Source organism: Symphalangus syndactylus, chromosome 5 (assembly GCF_028878055.3).
Source record: "Symphalangus syndactylus isolate Jambi chromosome 5, NHGRI_mSymSyn1-v2.1_pri, whole genome shotgun sequence".
NCBI classification, from domain to species: Eukaryota; Metazoa; Chordata; class Mammalia; order Primates; family Hylobatidae; genus Symphalangus; species Symphalangus syndactylus.
The window spans coordinates 132,686,542-132,710,449 of record NC_072427.2 but is presented as its reverse complement, the minus strand read 5'-3'; the positions used below and the strand labels follow the sequence as shown (position 1 = coordinate 132,710,449).

At 33.8% G+C, this 23,908-nt stretch overlaps 1 protein-coding gene and 1 long non-coding RNA gene across 7 annotated transcripts in view; one reads left to right on the top strand and one right to left on the bottom strand.

Annotated features, from left to right (window-relative positions):
• The window catches only part of SOX5 (SRY-box transcription factor 5), a 435,827-nt gene that overhangs the window by 44,788 nt on the left and 367,131 nt on the right, over positions 1–23,908 (bottom strand). For 4 of the 6 annotated variants that reach the window (XM_063639617.1, XM_055280372.2, XM_055280373.2 and 1 more), the window contains one exon: positions 1,571–1,748. The exons of 1 other annotated variant lie outside the window; for it this stretch is intronic. In XM_063639617.1, coding sequence (XP_063495687.1) covers positions 1,571–1,748 — 178 coding nt within the window. Of the gene's footprint in view, positions 1–1,570; positions 1,749–10,363; positions 10,481–23,908 lie in introns of those variants that run through there. One more of the 6 variants, XM_055280375.2, reaches the window with a different exon arrangement.
• LOC129483251 (uncharacterized) overlaps positions 16,455–23,908 on the top strand; it is a 28,354-nt gene continuing 20,900 nt past the window's right edge. The window contains exon 1 of the long non-coding RNA XR_008657997.2: positions 16,455–16,606. This is a non-coding gene — a long non-coding RNA (uncharacterized lncRNA). The remainder of the gene's footprint in view (positions 16,607–23,908) is intronic.

The window sequence follows — 23,908 nt, the reverse complement described above, 5'->3', positions numbered from 1 at the left end:
ATAAATAATATATTAGTTATACTATAATATTAATATTAGTTATCTATCTATTAGTATCTAATGTAATACCTATGATTCTTCACTCCACTTCTTTTCTTACCACACACAGCCTTTTTTGGTGGACTTATTTGCTCTCCTGAGTTCAACCACCTCATCATGGAATAATTTCCATATCTAAAATTCTAGCACATCTTTTACCTATGAGGCTTACATTTCCAGCTTCTTCCTGAACACCTCTACCTAAATAGTCCCTTGTGCTTCAAATTCAACACATATTACATTTTTATTTCTTCTCCCAAATCTGCTCCAATTCTGGGCTCCCCTTTCATTGTTAATGGAGGCATAATAATCCTTGTTATTTCATAAATTCAAAATTCTAGTTTCCTGTCTACAACTTGACCTGTACCAGATACATTCTATTGTGACTCAATTATGTCAATTCTTCCTTAATTAATATCTTTTTAATCCATTCTCTCCTTTATCATTGCTTATTTCTATCTCATGTAACTTATTCTTGCCCTACACGTAAACAATGGTTTCCTGAATTCCAACATCATTCTGCCATCTGATCCTTTCAGTGTTAGCTCTGATCACTTTCCACCACACATTTATTTTTCTACAATCTAGACAAATCAGTGCATTTCTCAAAAATAGGCTTTTTCACTTTGTGATTTTTTCCTTACTGCCTAGAATGCCTAGGAATCTGTTTCTTCTTCAAGGCTCAGTCTGAATTATGATATATCTAACTCATACTCTTCTGTAGCCCTTCCCAGACAGAATCCAACACTCTCCTCTCCGTAGAATTTTATCTGTGCTCTGCAATAGCACTTATTATAGCTGACTTATACCATAGAATGAATGATTTTCCCTTAACTAAACCATGAGCTCCTTGAGGGCTGGCCTCCTTAAAAATTGAATAAAAATAATACAAATATCAGTAAATCTGTGTTGAAATCAGTATCTACAGTCTGATTTATGTACGCTGAAATTAAAATCATTGAATTTTTCAAGGTCAGCTTATGGAAGTGTTTTCTACTATTTTGTTTATGCTACTGAATTTACAGTTATATAGAACTGAAGCTGTCCACTCTTTATAATACTTTGGCGTTTGCAAGTAATCCTCAAACAGAATGAAACTGAACAAGCTTCACATCCTTATGGATGATTGATGATAGAGGCAAAATGCATTTCATCATAATGTATACTTTGTGCAATTCACAAAAAAAAAGGGAAATTTCAGTGATGCAAAAGGTAAGTCACCTAACAATAACATTCTGGAACCATCATTGCTCACTGTGATTAGTCACTTAGTCCTCTTTTTATATTGTATGGACATAGTTAGAAATATAGATATAACCTACACAATTAGATTTTCAGAGGGCATTATAACTTAGACTTTAGTGAGAAATTTCATTTGCACGTTTAAAACAGACCTAGGTGGTTCCTCAAATTGAAACTGTCCTATAGAATTCAAGTCGTGTATAGAGTGTGTGTGATGTGCCATTTAAAGATGATTCCATTTAATAGCCATAAACAGAAAATCAGCAAGAACAAAAGAAACAGAACTTACCTATTGTGCTAACTCTGGCTGAAGGACTAGCTAACGCTGCTGGGACAGAGGCTTTGAGGGGGCCTGCCCCACTGTTTATTCTCAGAGCTGGCATATGGGGAGAGGTGGGTGATGTGGGTGATTTGCCATCAGAGGTCTTGGGTTTAGCTGATAGGTTCAGTGGCTGTGCCACTTCATCCTGCAATGATCATTAGAACATGAGCTGTGATAAGGAAAGGCTGATCAAAAATGCCTAGAAAAACACAGGTATGCAGCCTGTCATTTCCCATCAAATTACTCTACCAATCAGTGATCTTAACATTCATTCTGAACATTACAGCATTTGGTTAGCTGTCAACATAATGTCTCCTTCAACTATACATTCAAAATACCTTTTGTATAAGAGAAAGTACATGTGTACTCAACTACCCACAGAAAGCAGATAATTTTTGTAACCTGTAAGAAATATTCTTAAAAAGCTACTCTTTGTGCTATATGCATTTGTATTGAGAGATATTATACATTAAATTTGAAATATGATGTAGGTAGGTTTTTTTTTTTAATCTCCAAAGAAAAGGGGTTGGATCTGATGCATCTTTGTACCCTGGTACCTAGGCAGAGCACCTGGAACACCCATGATGGAGGACCACAGATAGTTGAGTGCCTCTGATCAGAACTGCTCTCCAAATTCAACATACACAAAAGAAAATTTCTAACTTTCTGAGAAAATAATCCTTTCTCCCTAGTTTCACAGAAACACCTTTGAATTTGATCTAAAAATGAAAATAAACATAATTAACATAACCCTACTATGTGCAACTTATTTATATGTCATACTGTTCTAAACACTAAACAAACACCATGTTTTCAAAATCCAGATGTGTTTTCCAGGTTTCTCTTTTAGTATACTATATGTGTCACGAAGATCATGTGATCATTTCAGCATGGTTGATGATTTCCAGCTGTTCTATGGTTTGAAAGGTCAAAACACAGTTTATACTCAATTTTAAATCGTTCTCTTAGGTAATTTCATACATGAGACTTACAGTATCATTAAAATTTATATTACATCATATAAGAATATAAGAATGAGATAATATTAACATTATATCACTTTTTAAATTGGAAATTGAAAACGTTATTTTGTTCCTTTCCTGTGCTCTAAAATTGGAATATCATACCACTTGTTTACTTATCGATGTTTACAATATATCCAATTTTACATTAATATTATTGTAGAATAAAAATTTAATTTCCACTTAGCTATTTCATGAGTTAAGAACATAAAATATTTACCAATAACAGGATTTGTTGAAAGTAGAAAAATTTTTAATCAAATGGGGTAGTCAGGTGACATTAAAGTATATGTTAATTACTGTATACAAAAATTTAATGCACAGTTTTACCAAAAGAACCACTGAAATAAATCACTTTATGAAATGGTTAAATGGTAAAATATGACATCAATATCGAGTTTTTTAATATATATTATTATTATTTCTTTGAGATGGAGTCTTGCTCTGTTGCCCAGGCTGGAGTGCAGTGGTGCAATCTCAGTTCATTGTGATCTCTGCTTCCCAGTTCAAGTGATTCTTCTGCCTCAGCCTCCTGAGTAGCTGGGACTACAGATGCACACCACCACGTCCGGCTAATTTTTGTATTTTTAGTAAAGACGGGGTTTCACCATGTTGGCCAGGCTAGTCTTGAACTCCTGACCTCAAGTGATCTGCCTGCGTTGGCCTCCCAAAGTGCTGGGATTACAGGCATGAGCCATGGCGCCTGGCCTCAAATCTATATTTTTAAGTGGTTTAATATTATTAGATTATTATTTGATTCTGTGGTTATGTGCACTTAAGAATCCCATGAACAGACTAGGAAAAAGTTACCTTTGTAATACATCTTATTTCAATTTATATTGTTTGTTTCAGAAAAAAAAAAATTGAAAATTCATGAGACAATTCAAATTAGCAATCTTCTATGATTTCAGGTAAGTAAGAAATTAAAGACTATTATACCAAATCTATATTGATTCATAAGAACTTGACAGGAAGTGAAATAATTCCATCATTGACACAACATTTAATTTGGAGAAGTTTACTTTAGCATTTTAAAAACTATAGGGGCAATGGCTGGGTGCAGTGGCTCACACCTGTAATCCCAGAACTTTGGGAGGCCAAGGCAGGCAGATCATGAGGTCAGGAGATTGAGACTATCCTGGCCAACATGGTGAAACCTCGTCTCTACTAAAAATACAAAAAATTAGCTGAGCATGGTGGCACGCACCTGTAGTCCCAGCTACTCAGGAGGCTGAGGCAGGAGAATCACTTGAACCTGGGAGGCGGAGGCTGCAGTGAGTTAGATCGTGCCACTGCACTCCAGCCTGAGCAACAGAGGGAGACTGTGTCAAAAAAAAAAAAAAAAAAAAAAAAAACTATAGGGGCAATATTATCCCTAAATTGTTCAATGTGAAACATGACCTGTTCAACCATAATCTATATATATGACGTCATAATTGGCAGCAATATGGAAGCATCGTGTCCTCACATTTTAATCTAGTTTGAATGAATACTTCTCAAAATGTGGCTCACAGACTAGCACCATAAGCACACCTGGGAACTTGTTAGAAAGGCAAATTCTCTATCATAGAAACTATGGGGATGGGTCCCAGCAACCTGTTTTTAACAAGCCTTCATTCCCAGGCGATTCTGATGCACACTCAAGTATAAAAGCCACTGCTTCACATATTAATATAAAGGGGGACTATTGAAAAAGTTTTATTAGACTTCCAAAAGCCTTTAAAAAGCTTCTTCTGTATAAGAAGATAATATTTAAAAATATGTAATATTACCTCAGTGTTTAAAATACAATTGGGACATATCACATCCTAATAATGGAAACATTCATATGCAAAATAAATTGAATGTTTCTGAGATTCCATGGGACAATAAAGATTAGAATCCAGATCTACTCTTGGTCAGTTAAGCCTAAATGTCCTGACTGTCAGAGACTTTACTATTTACTAGCCAGCTGTAAATATTCCAGGCACTGTTTTCCCCTAGCAATGTAGTACCTGTTTACTACCTTCTGTGTGAAATTGACTTCTGTCATGACGCCTTTAGAACTTCTTTTTGACATCATCATAACTCTTGCAAAAGTTTTGGGAGATGCTTGGATCAAAGACGGCTGTTTTACTTGAATGTGAAGAGAAGAAAAGGAAACAAAACAAAGAAAGCAAAGAAAAGAAAAGAAAAAGAAAGCAAAGAGAAGGACTGTATTCCCAGAGTTGGAACAGGGAAGATTTTTATGAGCACAGAGGAAACACAGTGTGAGTGTATAGTGAGGGGGGAATGGTGGTATTGATGAAGACAATGTGGATGTGGGTGCTGATGGGATGAAGTGTCATATGTCTTAGCTTTAAGCATTAATAACTATTACATGCCCATGCTGAAAGATAACTATTAAAAGCATTTATTAGAGCAAGAGACCCACTGAAACTCTTAGTATTCACCTCCATTCAAAGCAGCACAGATGTCTGAAAGCCAAAAAGTGAAAGGCCCCAAGGACATAATAGAGGTTGACAGTTCCAAAGTTGATATAAATGTCATTCAAAACTGCCCTTTCCTTCTCTTCCATTGTGTGACCAGGCTAATGGTATATTAATAAGAACTCACATTCTTGATCTTTATACTGGTAACTGTATAAATAATTTGACCCATTATATGATATTATTTCACAATTTTGTTCTTTTAATAATTTACTGTCGAGCTGCTATACCGAATGCCTATTATTTATGAAGAATACAAAAATTACACTAGTCTCCCATTTTCTATTAATTATTTTTCATTTGACTAGATGAAAATTTAAAAATCTTAATTATAAAATGGACATGGACAATTTATTTCTGGCATGCATTCTTATAATATGAATACGTGCAATAAAAGCTGAAGGTAAGACTTCTCTTACTTTGTTTTTTACTTGTAATTTTATGTAGGAGAAATTCAAAAGCTTAACATGATTAACCCCTATTCTTACAAATAAAACACACATTTAAACATGTTAAATAAATTACTTACAAATAAAAGGATATGAATAACTTTCAAGGTCAAAAATAATTGAAAAAGATACTATTTCTATCAACTACACCGTCAAGCAGTGAGCAAAGCAATTTCCTGTTAATTACTTGCCTAATTGTTAAATGAGGTTGCCAATTGGAACTTTTGAAAATAACATATTTCATAATTATTTCATTTATACACAAAGTAAGAGTTAAGAATTTAGTTATCTGCCTAGTAGCTCCAAACTTGTATATCATAAATATAAAGTAAGCATTTATGTTTAAGTAAATGTGTAAGCTAAACAAATTTTAACTAGTAGAAGGCTATAATTTGCATTTATTGGGTTCATTCTAAATATTCCAAAGAGTTTATTTAATCTTCACGACTATGAAGTAATCACTAATCTTGTGGAGGAAAGTAAGGCTTAGAAAGTTCTAATGAAACCCAGGTTTTTGGCCTCAACATACAATACTCTTTTAATTTCCGTGACAAATTTAGTCTCAAATTTAAAAAGGCATTGATGGAATATAACTTCCGAAATTCAGTCCTAACTATATAATTCTGTTACACAATAACCACATGAAAGATAATATATGTGCAATAAAATGATGTAATACAAACATTTGCTATTTTATACATAAAAAAGTTAAGGCACAGATTCACTTATTTTCGTGACATTTTTGTGCTTCTCTGTGCTCTACACTATATAGTATTGAAAATCTCCTTTAATACTAAAAAGTGGTTTGGACTATTCTTTTAGAAAAATCCCAAGAGTTCATGTACACATGGTACAAGAAAGTAATATTTTATATAACCAAATATAAGTTTTAGAAGCTCACTCATGATATAACTTCTTCTGATCAATCACTGGGCTAATCTTAGTTTTCTGGGATGGAATGCAAAGTATGTAAAATCCAAATAAACATATAGGTCCGGGATGTTCTATTTACATAATTATAGCTACGATAACTTGTCTGAAACCTAACATCTCAATACCAGTTTGTGGTCACAGTAGTAGAAATACTATAGAGGCCTTAATCAGTTAATCCCGGCCAATGACAATTTCCCACACAGATTAAAAAAAAAAATTACATAAAGAATGTGAAACAAATATGTAGCCTTAGATGCACTGAGGGAATACCAATTGTCACCATAAACTTATTCCACATAAACTTAACAAACACTATATAATAAATATATAAAGTTACAATATATTTCATTTAGTTGGTTTTCAAATAATTTACTCTAGAAGAAAATATGTTACTGTAACATAATTGTATAATAGTCATAATTTTATAATGTACAAATACCAAATGATTTAGAGAAATCAAACATAATTTAACAAACAAAAAGCATTCTTAGCAATCCTGGGGTGTTATTTCTCTCTCCCCACTCCTTAGCTTTCCAAGTCTTTGTTAAGGAGTTTTAATAGGGAACTAGATAACAGAGATCCAAACATCCTAGAGAATTCTATTTGTTTCTGTTTCTCTATTCTTATCCTCACAACATGGAAATATACCCACATGTAGGTTGCTAGACCACAAAATGCACTACTGAGGACGTGCAAATGATTAAACCCTTCAGAATATAAATTTCATCGTTATTTACATCTTTATTCACATCTTTATTCATTCTCATTATCTAATTGATGATTTGGCTCATTCCATATCACAGGTGTCTCAAAATTCCACTTCCTCAAATATTTACCTAAATTAATTATTGAAAATCAAAATTTGGCAGTTAACACATTTATACCAGTCTAAAGGCAACAGATAAGAACAGATGCATTTATTCAATCATCCATACATTCATCCATATATTATTTATCCAATGGTATTTCAGCTATTTATTAATGGCTATTATATGCCAGGCATTAGAAAAACATAAACCAAAGGACATTTAGGCATGTAGCTTTGAGGCTTTGGTTTTATGTGGTCAGTAATAAAGAAAAGAAGTCCATTTACTTTTTATTTAAAACCTAGGTATAGATTTAAGTGGAAGTGTGTGTGTGTTTTTAAACTTCTTTGAGAACAGTTTGTCTTTATACTCAATATAATGTTTCATTTATAAAAACACTTTGATTCTTCAATAGCCACACAATGATTGAAAAAAAATATATATATATATGTATAAATAAAATTTCAGGCTTCTTCCGCTGCATGATTTGAAAACTGTGATTGTCCCCATGTTTATCATAAATACTCATGTGAAATAAGTAGCAGTAATAACATATGGGGATGAGTAAAGGCATTCATGAAACATGTTGCAAAATTAATCATGCTGCCACTATTATCCTCTCTGATGAAATAATCGTATAAACCTAAGTAGGGAAGTTACATGACAGCCTGAATTGCATAATGTGCGCTGTTGCTGCACCTCTTTTCCCTAGCTTGTGTGCAACACTCATCCTTTCTCTTTCGTCTTCTACCTCTATGCACTGTGGGAGCCCTCTTTCACCTCTCCTACCCAAATAAGGCATTTCTTCACTATAGCTCCATAGAGGTTTACTAGAAGAAACAAAACAAATATCATGAGGATCTACAAAGAGATGGACGTGTACCTGCTGAGCAGAACTTAAAGGGGAAAAGGTTTATATTTATGTGTAAGAGTCAAAGTAACCTAAGATAAAAATAACTGTAACAATCTTAAAATTATTTTCTTAGTCTTCAAGGAATTAATAATCCTACTCGCGTAGCCATCCCAACTCCTTATTTAATTAGTAGGTTCCTAAAAATCAAGTCTATCATCTTACATAGCACATAGTCTTGAAACCCCTTTTCATGAACAGACGCTTATTTTTAGAGTTACAAATTGCAAAATGCCTTGTTAACCAGGCAGAAAGAGCTCCAGGAATTCTTTGATAGGTATGCTTTTGCTGTGTTAATGCTACCATTAGACTTGATGGCCATTTACATGTAAGTCTTATTTAGCTGAGGGTAATATGTTCTAGCATCTCATTTGGCTTCCTTATTTGCCATTTTACACTTTTGCTTAATGTATACCTGCTTCTTTTAAAAGTAGATGCTAGTAGTGTGGTTGGGGACATGTGCTTCAATGTGGTAATTACATGTTTGTTTACATTTAATTTGCTGGCCCTTAATTAATATAAAGGTATTCAAAGAGTACTCATCATTTTATTTGCTGTTTAAAATGCGCCCTGCTCATTTTCCCTTAGTATCTTAATATTTTCCTTGTTTTCCAGCTTTGTTGAATTAATGCCTCAATGCTGTAAATTATACATGCAAGCACACACATATATTTAAAAACAAATAAAGAATAGTTTGGCTTCTGAAATATCAACTACACTTCACATTCACTTTTTAATTTCAAAAATTGCCTTGAATTAATCCAAATAGTGCCATACCATTCCTTTTTACATTTTCCTTCCTTCTAATATTTATTCTCCTTTCCCTTTAAGATCTCTAATTTAGCTTTTGAATTTTTCATTTTAGATTAACTCTCTAACCTTACTTTTTATTTCCAAAATGTCCTATAAATATACTGTATAAATACAGTTTCCATATATTTACCAAGAAGAATGTCATATTGGAAGACCTTTAACCCACAATATCAGATGAAAACCCACTCATAGAAATTCCACAGAGTAAGCTTTTCTAACGATACTTGAAAAAAGGAAGAATGGGAGGAATACATGTGTCAACAATAATGTGTGATGAGAACAGTTATAACATGAGCCAGTAGGAAATGTGTGGTGTTTCCAATTCAACTTTGTTTAACCTCTGGTCTCCAGACAACTTCAAATTCCTAATAATAATGGTTATTTTGTCCTATAGTGTTCATTACAGCTGGATGATTGCTGTTATCTTTTAAAATGATTAACAGTTCTTCTACCAAGAGGCTAAAAGGAAGCATAGAGCAGTAAGAATTGATGTTAATAATCACACCAGTTCCTCTTTTTAACCTCTAAATGTAAATCTCCAAAAGCTTTTAAAAATGCTTTAGAGAAATTAAAGAGTTGGTCACTCCTTGAACAAGAAAATGTAATGTGTTTTTGACACCACCTGATAAGTCCTTAAATTTATAATTACAAAGCATTTGTTATTGTTGCTTTCCTGTTAGTTCCACTTGAAGATCTGTATACAAACATAAGCCAAGAACTACACAACTGTTAAATGATGGAATAGAGTGACAAAAAAAAGTAAAATAGGAGCTCATAGAGCAATACAACTTTATAAAACAAAGAAATAGAAGTCATGCTGATCAAATTCTACTATCATCTCTATGTTGGAAATGGTATTTCCACCTGAGCCTAAATGTACAAAATGAGCACATCCGCATCTCTACTGGAATCTACAAAAGGAATTACTATCAAAAGGAAAGCAGAACAATACAACATCATCAAAGCAAATCAGTGGTAGAAGGTTTGATCCACTGGAGTCATATAAAAAAGAAGTAAAAATACCACATGAAGGCGTGGATAGCCCATTGAGGAGGGGAAAAAAACACCGATGAAAATATTAATGAAACACTGATGAACTTGAAACAAAACAAAATGAAATACTTTGAAGGACTCCCAGAGGGCTCCAAAATTCCTTTTTAAAAATATATCTATGGCTCTCTGAGAGATTTATGTTTTCTCAGATCTTCGAAAAGTTTGGTCTGGTTATACGCAGATAGACCATCTTTAGATAGCAACCTGGCAGAATGGGAGAAATAATAGAAAGCATCATTATGCATAAGTCATTTACTACGAGCTCCAATTAATTACATCAAAGAGTCATTCCCAGTGCTCACATACATGCATGCACAGTTCCTATGGCACAAATCCCCAACAGTCTGGTGAACCCACTATAACTGACTGTTTAATGAGTAATGACAGTTATGACAGTTAACTGATATAAACCATGCATTGGTTTATATTCTGGAGATGAGTGAAGGCCAAATTGTCTAAGGCACAGAACCTTGGAGGACAGGTGTGCGTGTGTGTGTGTGTGTGTGTGTGTGTTTAATGGATTAAACATTAGAATGAGACACTAAGCAAGAAAAGGCTAGGGAAGCCTAAGGCAGCACCCTAGTGTTACTGACTGTAGCATTCATATCACTGTATTTCATTTTGTTGTATTGTTTTCTTGAATAGCTGGTGGCTAAATAATCAAATTTCTAACAGTTTAAGAAAACTTTCATTTTTAAAGTGATCTGAGTACCTCTTTACACCCACATACACCTTGAATAGAAAAAAATTTACTAGATACTATTAACTACTAAATGTTAAATGGATAGTGGAGATTAATCAATAACTCAATAAATTCTAAGTTTTTCCTATTGTTTTTATTTTAGCATTTCAAAAGTTATTTACGTTTACGTACAATGCATATACACATCGAGCAAATGTTACTTTGACTTGTGAATAACAGAATAGGAATATATGCACTACCAAAATGTATCCTTCCATATTTAAATCTCTTGTAATGAATTCTCCTCACCACTTGAATTTCAGTTCTTCTTAGTCTTCAGAACTTTGCTCCCTTGCCTTCCTCTTGAGAGTTGAAAGTTCGATGTCCCTGGGACTCACTGCTTTCTACTCAGAGATGTCTGCTAACAAAGCCATTGTCAGGAACTATTTAGCCACAGGCTTGCTCCTTTAACGTAACTTGAGACTTGACTAGGTCAGTACATCCAAACTACAACTCTTTTCATTCCATTCATTACAGATAGAGAAAAGGGGGCAGTCATTGAAGACAAAGGTAAAAAGTCCAAAAATAAGTAAAAATAAAATTTAAATGCAAAACTCACTTCTCGTACCCCACTTGCTTTAACCTAGACTGAGTTCCACTGTTCAGGTTAAGAGCAGTACAGTAACAGTGAGATAGGAGTTAGTAAGAAATTATTTAGGCAGTTAGTGAGGATAAAGGAGTTCTCAGTGGGATTTTCCTTTAATATAAAGCAGTCCCTAAAACATTTCTAACAAAAAGCAGCCTGAGAAATCAAGCTGCAAGATAGATAAGCAAGCTAGAAGCTTGCATAGGTAAATGCCAGCAGCTATGTCAGAAGCCAGGTACATTCAACATGGAGGATATCTCCTCTCTTCTCTTTGTTGCCCGTGTGTGGGTGTCACTGTGACGGCCAGGTAAACCCCATTTGCATAATAAAAGATTCACAGGCTATGTAAATGCACACCTGACACCTGGTCAAACCAATCTCCTGGGCCCTACGTAAGTCAAATATGGCCTCCTTAAGCCCCTCTATAAAATGGACCACATCTCTCCCCAAACCCAGAAACCCGCTTGAGCCTCCCCTTCCTCTGCATGAGGAAGCACTCTCTCTCGCTCGCGCTCTCTCTCTCTCTCTCTCCGTCCTTTCTTTTGCCTATTAAACTTTACGCTCTTAAACCCACTCCGTGGGTATGTGTCTGCATTTTTGTTCCCCTTAGCACAAGATCACGAACCTCGAGTATTTCCCCAGACAACAAGGCCACTTAATTAGCAATTTTCCTTTATGAACACAAAATTAGAACAGTTGTGCCATCTACCCCTGTCTCTAGTTTTTCCCCCAAGTGGTAGGTTAATTCTTTAATTTGTTCCACAAACACTATTCCCAAGACAGTGGTAGGTCATGAGAGAGAAGAAATCTATACACTAGAAGAGAAAACATTTTAAGGCAATGTAAGTGACTAGCAAACTTTGATAGTAAAATAAATATCATTATGATTAATCTAAAACAATGTCATGAAGGAAGAGTTTTACGGGGAAAAAAAACTCCTGCATTTCATTTCGTTTGGATTATTTAGATTGAATTCTTTGTCACTAAAGTGATTGATTCTTGGATTTGAATTTTGGATATTAGATGTTTAAATTTTATAACTTTTCATAAAGTTATCATTTCCTTATGCTGTGAATCCTTAGACCACTTTTTTTTTTTTATCTTGAAGAGTCTGAAAACTTACAAAAATATCAAGGGCATGAGTTGTTGGAAGATTAAGTATCAAAAATTTGTGTTTTTGATTAGATGAATTTTTACTAGAAATGACCTAAAGATTATTTTCCCCTCCTCAACATATTCATCAAAGCAATTATTTGTCAATTATGATTGACTTAAACTGTTTTTTCCTTTTTTCTTCTCTCATAATTAACCTTTAGTGAATAAATAAAAGGCACAGTATAGGTCTATTTAAATACAAGAATTACACATTATATATTTTTTATGTATTTTTACCTGAGAACTTCTCCCTACACCAAAAGAAATGCTGATTTTATAATGTAATTTTGTCATGGAGAGAGCTAGTTTTTAAAGAAGAAATAAATACTTAAAGCCCAATACACTATTTGTTACACATTTTGAAGAGTAAGTTAAACATTACAAAACTATGAAAGTATGTTTAGTGGGTTTCATAACCTAAAAACTTCTAACTTTTAAAAATAATTTAAATTATTATATAGCTGTTCACTTTTCAGGGCTGATTTTCTAATACTATTTACTCCTTGACATCTAAATTTTACAAGTAACAAAACATCTCCATATATTTTATTTTATTCATACAGCAAGAATACGAGATATCATCAGCCCCACTTCACAGATAAAGAGAAGGAGGTTGAAGATATTCAAAAATTTGCTAACAGTCATACCTTAAAGAAGCCTCAGACTTGAACCCAAGTCATAGAGGTGTAAGCTTAGGCAACTTTTCAAAGCTGCTTCTCTATTATTTAAATGCCAATAGGAAAAATAATCATTAAGTAATAATTTCTTTGAAAAATTAGACTGCAATCATGTAATTTCTTTTTAATTCTGAAGAATTTTTTTATATCCCATAGATAGGGACCTTGTAATGCTCAATTTGAGTAATACTGGTCGAGACCCTCACACAATCTTTATGACACTAAATCATAAAGTATTTTAACAAAGTAGCTATGATAAATTCAAAATGTATTCATAATCCTAAAATTTATATCAAAAGAATACATATTTCCAATAAACACCATAAACATCCTTAACACTATTATTTATATAGACCTATTTGCCTTCAACTTAATACACATGTCAATTTATATACATCCAATTCCTTTCCAGTCACTTGGAGAGGAATTGATATTGCAAGAAATGAAGGAGAGGATGGAAAAGACCTTTAGCCCACTTACTGGCTCCGCCAAAGGCTAGGAATCCATCCCAGGTTTATTTCAAATGAGTCGTGTCAAAGGTTACCCACCGGCCATTTTATAGTGATTTATAGCTGATGTCTGCAAATCTCCTTTATTTTAATGATAACCTCAATAGAGTCATTAAGGCATTCTTTGTCTTCATGGCAGTGACCAGGAGAGAACTGATGTCTTTAAAGAATTCCAAGGAGTGATGACTATTTACACAGAATGTCAGTTAAGGCCAGTTTTTATGTTGTGCTCTGGAGACAAAATATTTTTTCTCAACATATTAAAGACGCTTAGCTTGATGATATATTCTGCCTATTGATACTATAATATTAAATTCAAGGTATGGGTCAAGGAAAATTCAAATAAAGATGAGAAGGCTTAGAACTGAGCATCAGGTAAGAGTTTGATCTTAATTAGAACAATTTTGGATTTGTATTAAAGCTCTCACAGAATAATGATTCTTAAGTGTCTATACTGAGTTAAGCATGTCATGAAGCATGAGGAATTGCAAGATTGATTTATCAGATATTCATTTAAGAAATAGTCGATTAAAATAATTAATGTGTAGTGAAACTCAGCTGCAATGCTCCTTGTTGAATTTTTCCCAGCCCATAACATTAAAAGAATAATACATTTAACAGTCTGAATTCCATAAAAGACTTTATATAGCAACTCTAATGACATCATTACAGAATAGTTTTGATCATACTTTTTAGAATGAATTAAAGAGACAGAATAAGTATATTTGCCTTAGATTTTAGCTTATTTTGTATGTTTCATTGGTCCATTACACTGCCAGATAAAATTGATCTGTATTCTTGATTATTGTAGTATGGAATAGCACACACACACACACACACACACACATATGTACACATATAAATATATGGTCATGTACTGTATAGGAACACCAACATTTTGGTGAACTATAGACTGCCTATATGACAGTGGTCCCATAAGATTATAATACTATATTTTTACTGTACCTTTTCTATGTTCAGATACACAAATGCCATTTTGTTACACCTGCCTACACTATTCAGTAGAGTAACATACTGTACAGGTTTGCAGCCTAGAAGTAATAGGCTGTATCATGTGACCTAAGTGTATAGTAGCCTATACTATCTAGGTTTGAATAAGTACATGCTATGATGTTTATGCAACAATGAAATCACCCAGTGATAGGACATATCCTCATCATTAAGTGATGGGTGACTATACATACATATAAACATATCCATACATATAAACGAATATGTCTTTGTATGGGTGGGAAGTTTCTCTGCCATTTTTGAGATCATTTTTTTTTTTGCATAAAAGAGAAGCAGAGAAAAATAACCTTACAAAATGAAATACGATTTTTTCCATCCTAAAACTTTACTTGAGCTATCAATTAAACAATATAACAAAACTGGACAATATTTGTATAGGCTGTGCCTTTCATTTCAGGATCGACTTGATTCTTCAGCAGCTTATGTAAGGGAGGTCACTCACTTAAAGTTGTATTCACAGTAAACAAACTCATGGAGGTAACGCATAAAACAGACTGCCAATTAATTCATTTATACCTGACCTAAATATCGCTGAGTTTTCTACAGTACATCTTTCCTAATTTCAAGATATCTAAAAAACCCAATTTCACAATCAGAACCAGGGCAAAAAGAGGTAAATGGTGAATACTTTATTCAAAGCACAGTAAGGGCTGGGAAGTAAGGCATGGTTCACTATAGATAATATCTCTCCAGTGATCAAAGGCTCATATTTCCTAAATTCAGTATATTTCACCTAGACTGGCAGGTTAAATAAGAACAAATCTTACTTTTAAATTTCATAATCGTTTTGTATAAATAACATTGTTTCATTTTTCTTAGGTACAATCTTATTCTACTCATACTGCATTATCTTCCAATGATCCAAACCATTGACCTTTGATAATGTATTTATTCTTCTAAAAGAAGTAGAGCATTAATTACAAGCCAAGTATTGTGCTTAGTGCTAAGGATGATTAAGCTATAATCCCTACCCTCATGGGACTCAGGATCATACAAAGGAAGACAAGTACAATGAAGTATTATAAGGGTGCTTTGATACTATTCAAGGAGTATGTGTTTGTGCAGTGGGGTGACATACGATGTAATAGCAAATTCCATTTAGAATTCTATATAGAAATGACGGTTTAGATGGATATTATATTACTAGTGGTGCTAAAAAAGAGAGAAAAGTGAAATGAACAGGGCAGAAGCAACCCAGAGAGGTCCAGCGTCACAAACATAGGCAAAAAGAATTGAAATAGCATGATACCTGAGAAAGTGATTTCATTTGAAGTATACATTTCTGGAACTGGGAGAAAGGCAGAAGTATTAATTAGGCTAGTGAGGTAGGTGGGGCTAGATTGCAGAATGCCATGGTAAGGAAGTTAGACTTCATTTGTTACACACTTGTATCTTTATATTTTCATTCTTCTTAAATTCACTCACAAAGTTCTACAGATGTATTATACTCAACCTTGTTTCTTTCTCCAAAATTCAGATAAAATCCAACCTTTTATTCCTTCATACCTAGGTGTCCTTGCACAGACTGTTTCCATTTTCCTTCAAAAACCTTCTAAATGTCACATCTTCTGGAACCCTTTTCCTTATTCTCCTATTTCTCCCCAGGTTATGTTACAAACTTTCTTCCTTACCTCCATATTATTCTTTGAATAGCACTTAGCCTGCAGTATTTTTATTGTTGGCTTACTTGTTTGTTTTCCCCATTATATTGTGCTGTGTGTTAATTGCTGTTCTTTTTTTATTCTACCAAAGTGTCCAGCATATTAGAGGTGCTCAAAAGGTTTACCGAAGAATCCTCTATAGAAGTTGTTTTGACATCTTCTAAAAGTAATTCTAGAAACCTCATCTGTGAGTAACAGTCATTACATGATTTTTAAAAATTTATATAAACAACATATTGCTTTGTTTCAAGCAAAATGTAAAGTCTCTTGCTTGGAACAGATCAACAACATGTCTCTTTCCCAAGGAAAACATTCTCATCTCTCCTTACCCAGTAGAAGATAACTCATTTATGACAAGTTATATTTTATTAACTATCTATTCTAAGTGGATCTTGTTTTTTAAAGCAGGACTCAAATATATTTTGAAAACAATATTTTTTTAAAAATCTTCTTTTTGTCTTATTAAATTCTCAATGTCTTATTTTATGTGCCCAAATTCTAAAAAAAAAAATACTTATACAAAGTTTCAAAAGTTCACCTTAACAATAGCTAGAAAGCATATTACTGCAGTTTAAAAAAAATCCTCATACAGACACATTCTCTTAGATTGTGTTGTATTAGTAAGTATAATTTTGCAAAGATTGAAACAGTGAAAATGATATTACAAACTACGATAACTACGGTTCAATTCATATTAAGATTTAGTTATTATAATGCAAACATTAATCAGTTGTACATTTGTTAAGCGCCTACTAGGGGCCAGCTATTTAAAATTCAATAGAAGACATGTTTCTAATGTGGTCCATCCTATAGAATTGATATCTCCTTCACTTATTTTGTTGTAACTCCATAAATTATAGTCCTAGATAGAACAGATCAGAATTCTAGTTCAGTGCTACTTAATGCATGCTAATAGAAAAAGATAAGCAAAATCAAAACAAACACAAATTACCCAGAGGTTCTCTTAAAATGAGACCAGAATCATCATTTTTTAGATAAATGACAGCGCTATTTGCATGAAAACTGGCACTAAAAATTCCATCATTTGACCCAAAATTCTTGTCTTGCCCTGTATTCATGTAGGGTTGACCTGAATATTGAGCTCCCACTGACTTAAAATGAAACTTTGATCCTCAGAAGAGTTGCATAGAGGACTATAGAAAACACAAATCTGTACCTATTTAAAGACATTCCTGTTGCTGTCATAACGCTTCTTAAAACATGCTTCACAACAGTATTTTTTTTTCTTATGTTATTTTAAGTGCTACTGGAAATACCACAAGAGAAGAATTTTTGTAGTATTTCATCCTTTCTATTTCTGGTCTCAATTTATTTTTCTCCTATTTATGAAATATCTACACAGCCAAAAGTCATCACAATTGTAAAGCAAATCATAACAGCTCAAATTATATAATAAAGTACAAAAAAATAAGATTGCTTGGTTCTTTAAAGGTTCAAGTTAAATGAAAGTCTCCCACAGAATACCAATGCTGGCAATTGGCCTTGCAAAGCACTACAACAGAGCTTTAAGAAAATATAATTTGTGGTTTCGTGAAAATGTGAGGTTATTAGACTTTTTTGGTATTGGCAAAAAATTTGAGAGAAAATACATTTTTATCTATTTGAGTATACATTTTTTCTTTCATATTATTCTGATAAGACCCGAAAAAGGAAAATTCTCTTAATTTTCTATAAATTTAGATCTCTGATCCTCATCTTTTTAAAAACCAAAATGATAAAACATATTTCTTAAACTGTTGCATTCTGAAAACGTCACCCAATGGAATCAGCTAGTTCACATTTGAAAATGCAACTGCTAAAAGCTGTGGGATATTGCATTTTAAGTCCTGCAGCTCACAAGGCGAAGTGTGTAATTCTAAGAAGCATCAAAAGATACTATCTACAAGGAGATTCAGGACTAGAAAAGGAGCACGTTCTTCCCATTACAACCTGGTATATGACTTGGGTTTAGAGAAATTCCTACCTATTCTTGATATTTAGAAACTTTTATTTTTCAAGCAGCGGTCTGATAATCAGTTTCTTAGCAATATTCAATAATTCTGAACCACTGAGAGTGCATGTTTCAAATTTAATATGGATAAGCTGAAGATTTCAATGAGCAAAATTCTTATTTCAGTATAGATAAAATTTCAAATATATATTCAACTTAAATAAGAGATATAAAATTACCCTGGGCTGTGGCGGTGGCTCATGCCTGTAATCCCAGCACATTGGGAAGCCGAGGTGTGTGGATCACCCGAGGTCAGGAGTTGGAGATCAGCCTGACCAACACAGTGAAACCCCATCTCTACTAAAAATATAAAAATCAGCTGGGTGTGGTGGCAGGCGCCTGTAGTCTCAGCTACTCGGGAGGCTGAGACAGGAGAATTGCTTGAACCTGGGAGGCAGAGGTTGCAGTGAGCTGAGATTGTGCCACTGCACTCCAGCCTGGGCAATGGAGTTAGACTCCGTCTCAAAAAAAAAAAAAAAAAAAAATTACTCTGTTTCTGTAAAAAAATAGTTTTTCTAAATTTCAAATAGGTAGTCCATGTTTCTTACTGGTTCTCCAACTTTACAATACATAAGACAAGGAATATGTGCCTACAAATTCCCCTGATTGTATTACACAGACTCTAAACAATTCAGTTAACGTAAATTATACCACTGCATCCGTTGAAGACTTTTTCTCCCACATTTAATACTAATAAGTCATACAATTTCTGGTCTTTGTTTTAAAAACCATAATTAAGAATGACTGGGTTCTTCAGCTGATTATTAGCAGTGATGAGAAACCACATGAATAATGATGGAGAACCTCATTTTCTTATAATATTTTGGACAGGCTCTGGATTAAAATAATCTCTATTGCTCCTTACATTAACTTTGTGCAATTAATGCCACTACCATATTGTATGTACATTAGTGAATGTGAAAACAGGTAAAACTAAAAGGAATCTCATTTTATGAAATATAATGCAATAAAACTGATGTATTAGATCTTTGCATATAATCAATCTCACTAATATAAACTGAATATTAAGTGCTTTAAGAAAGTACATGTTTAAATAAATAATATAATTTTTTTTTTACCAAGAAAATAACATTATTTAAATACATTTTATAAAACCTCTGTAGAAGTTTTTGGTGTTTTTCTTTGTTAAGCAGGTGGCATTGCATGTTTGTATGACAGGAGGTGTGACTTTTAAAAAGCATATACTAACTGGAAAGAGGTAGAGAAGAAGGAAGAGAAAAAAGGAGAGAGAGAGAGAGAGAGAAGTGGGATTTAAAAATATATGAAAGCAAAAGCCATACTAATCAGAAATTTGGGTGTTTTTTCTTATGTGTTAAGTGTTTACCTACTTAAAAGACAGTAAGTAAAACAGGAGCTCCAAAACTCTTATGAGCAATTATATAGCAATTATAGTTTTTTAAGGGTTTTTAAGTTTTTTAAGTTTTTAATTATATAGCAATTATAGTTTTTTAAGGTGACTATTTTAAAATCAATACTCATGTTATAGTGTTAGTGCCAAAATATCATCTAAAAAGTTGACTTTGTAATTTGCTTCACATAGGTGGTGACAGGTACTATCAATTGTATATGTTTTCCTATATTGCCAGTGAAAACATGCTGATGAAATGAATCTGGAAAAAAAAAAAACAGGAAATAATCTGGGTTGAATATACACTCCTGGTCCGTACTTGCTGCCCTTCTTAAACTATATCTGATTGTCTCTATCTACATTCTTCTTCATATCCCTCGCTTTATACACTGTGCTACATGAGCACACGTATCTGTCTACACTGTTGACCACTATCCTCAGGTCCCAGGACTCCAACACACCACAGGCAATTAACAAATATTTGTGGAATTATGTCTCTCCAACAGCAACATCCAGGATATGTCATTAGGGCTCAAATTCCAGTATGTTTCTAAGGAAGTGCTGTAGAAGCGCTTAAAATATTAATTAATTAATTAATTAATTGGCAAAGGAGATAAAAAAATTCCTTTGGTACAAAGACATAGTACCTAAGAGAAGAAGACAATGAGTACATAATAACAATAGCTTGATAAGCAGTGTGACAGATAGAAAATATATCACTTATCTTTAAAAATGAATATATTTAGAATATAATTCAGAGTCCTGAACATGAAAAAATCCTGTAGGAGCTGGTCTTTCTCATTTCCCAACCTGACTCCTTATCATTCTCCTTCACGTTCACTGCACTTCAGCTACCCCAGCCTTTTCTCTGAACCTTGAATTCACTAATCTCATTCACATATTAGAGTCTTTGCAATTACTTCCCCTCCTGTTTAGAATAACCTTTCCTTAGACCTTTACAGGTGTCCTCCTTTTCACGATTTCACAGAGGGCTTCCCTTAAAGCTCTCTCCCAGGAAGACTCCCTTTCTTGTCCCCAGCACACTATCTTTGACCATGTTTTATTTTCTTCATATCACTTACCATGCACAAAATTATCCATTTGTTTAATTGCTCATAGTTTGCTTCTCCCCATTACACTGTGAAATTCTAAGAGTACTACTGTTTTGTTTACAGCTGTAGTTCTACTGGCTTGAACTAAACTTGATACATGATAGAAATAATATTTGTTGAATCAGTGAATGGTAGATGTAAACATAGGGTGCTATAGAACACTGAAAAGGGACCAACCTTTTAAGAATGAAAAGAGAGCAGAGCTAGGAAATACAAATCAACTCTGTAAGATATTGTTTGGGATCCTGATTAAACCACACATGAAATCAGAAGAACTTCTTTAAAAAAAAATTGTGGGCCGGACACGGTGGCTCACGCCTGTAATCCCAGCACTTTGGGAGGCCAAGGTGGGTGGATCATGAGGTCAGAAGATCGAGACCATCCTGGCTAACACGGTGAAACCCCGTCTCTACTAAAAGCACAAAAAAATTAGCTGGGCGTGGTGGCGCCTGTTGTCCCAGCTGCTTGAGAGGCTGAGGCAGGAGAATGGCGTGAACCCGGGAGGCAGAGCTTGCAGTGAGCCCAGATTGTGCCACTGCACTCCAGCCTGGGCAGCAGAGTGAGACTCTTTCTCAAAAAAAAAAAAAAAAAAAATTGTGACCAAATGTACTTCCATTTTCTATCACTTGCCACTGAAAGAGAACTGACTAATGTAATTGTTATTCAGTGAAACCACAAGAAAAAAGTCCTGGAAAGATGCTTTCAGTTCGCTTTAAATAAGAACATTGTGATATTAAGGCTTATTGTGAAATACTACCTGTTGGGTACAATGTACACTATTCCAATAATGAGCACACTAAAAGCCTAGGCCTCACCACTAAGCAATATATCCTTGTAACACAACTGTACTTGTACTCCTAAATCCATAAAAATGAAGAAAATAACAAAAAAGACTTATTCTGAATAAGACAATGCTATCGCATTAACTGGTGGACTCCTTGACATTGTGAGACTCTGGGCAGAAGCAAAGTGACCTTGAGACTGGGTTATTGTGTCTTGGACTGAATACCTTCTGGGCTTCCAACTTAAGCTTCCATACCTCTATAAATAAAATGTCTTATACATTTTATCAAACAAATACAACTTTTGAGTACTTCGGGTTTTTAAGTTATCTTCAGTTTAGAATATTACATGTCTATTTTCCAACCCTCATGTCTACCTCTGTTTAGTCAGTATATTGTTTTCTTTCTGCTCTCCATTTTGTAATGTTTAAAAATACTATTAGTATTCTTTATTTTCTCTAGTAGAAAATCTAGATAAAATCTATTGAATAATTTTGCATATATACTATTTTCCATCAACCTAAAGACATCAGTAATTTTGTTGTCATTTTACAAACAAATTTATACTTTGGAGCATCTCTGTAAGAGAGACCGCTAAAATTCTTCTTCTTTTATGAATAAGTAAGAATGTGTAAGCAACATATATTTAATACAGAGAGGGAACCAGCTCTGACATTAAGAATAGTCCTCCTTAGTTTCACGTATCAAGTCTCAAATCAAACAGTTCCAGTACAGGTGACGGCTAAAGTGATAAAAAGGAGTTGATTATTGACAGCTCCCAAGGAGGCAATGATCAATAATTTAACATAAAAAATAAAAGATTTCAACTGTTTTAAAGTATGCTTTAGTCAAAATTATAAATGATTCCCCCCAAAAAAGAGTGACTACAGAAACGTACTTTTGCTTTCTCAGTCTGACACAATAATGACTTAGCATTTTCAGCTATGACATTCATTGAGGTTTTATCAGATACTCCTATATCCAGACATCCTTTTTTATTGTTCTGTTTTTATTTCCCTAAACGACTTAGGTTTTAACTACCTGCTGTTTTTGATTACAATGTTTCGAACACACAGATTTTTAGATGGTGAATCTACTTTGGGTTGCACCTACTTTACAGTGCAAGTTTCCCTTAAGAAGTCTGATTCTGTGGATCCTCCTGAGTCTGCACATGCTCCACACCCTCTTCTTTCCCCATGGTTTGCATTATTAAAAAGCTTTGACATGGCTCATCATGCTGTGTGCATGAGACATGTTTCTGTCAAAACAAAATCAGTATACTGGGATACACAGCCCAGGCTGGTAAAATTCTAAGGACCTAAATCATTCTGCATATTTTGCTTTTTTCATTTAACGCTGAGATTACAACCAGCCTCTGTTATAATTTTTATTGTTTTTATGGTAAAAATGTGACCAACCCGCAACTTTCTGCGTCATAAGAATATTTCACCTAATGATCTATTTGGACATTTAATACCACAGAGCTCAGAAAAGCCTCTGTTTAAGTACCTAGCTGTTTGAGATTTCCATCAACTGAATAAAGATGAAAAGGAGAGGAGGAGGCTCATCACAGGGGTTCTGTTGATAACATTTCATTTAACTTATTTCCATGTAGCAACACAGAACCACAAAAAGAAAACGATTTTATTTAAAATGACAGGGCGACTATGTTATATCCACTGTAAATATGTCCCACCCAGGAAGTGATGATAATGATAATGGGCTGCATTTGCAGTTTAACTCTATGGGGTGATTCTTCTTAGATGAATTCACCTCTTGAATATATGACACATCCATATTACATCTCAAAGGCTAACAAAATAGTTATTTCGCAGACACTGAAATAAAGGAGAGAAAGAGGTTTTCAACAGCTATTTAACAAAGAATACAGAGCAATTTATTAAGGAGATTCTAGCATTTAAGTGATATGCCAGATACTGTTAAGACTAGAAAATGGTCAACTTAAATGCGGTTATAATTAGCTGAGGCTAATACCCCTTTCTGTCCTGAACTTGTGGGATAAATGGAATCTACAAAAGTACCAGGCCCAACAGTTTCAGAATGGATCAGTGATTTGATGCTAATATATAGAGATAAATGGCAGCTCCTCTTTTATTAATACTATTTCAGCACTGTGAATTACTTAGAAATACTACATTCACAGGTCAGTTTTAGCCCTGTGTAGTAAGTCATGATTTGAGATTTTGACCTGAAA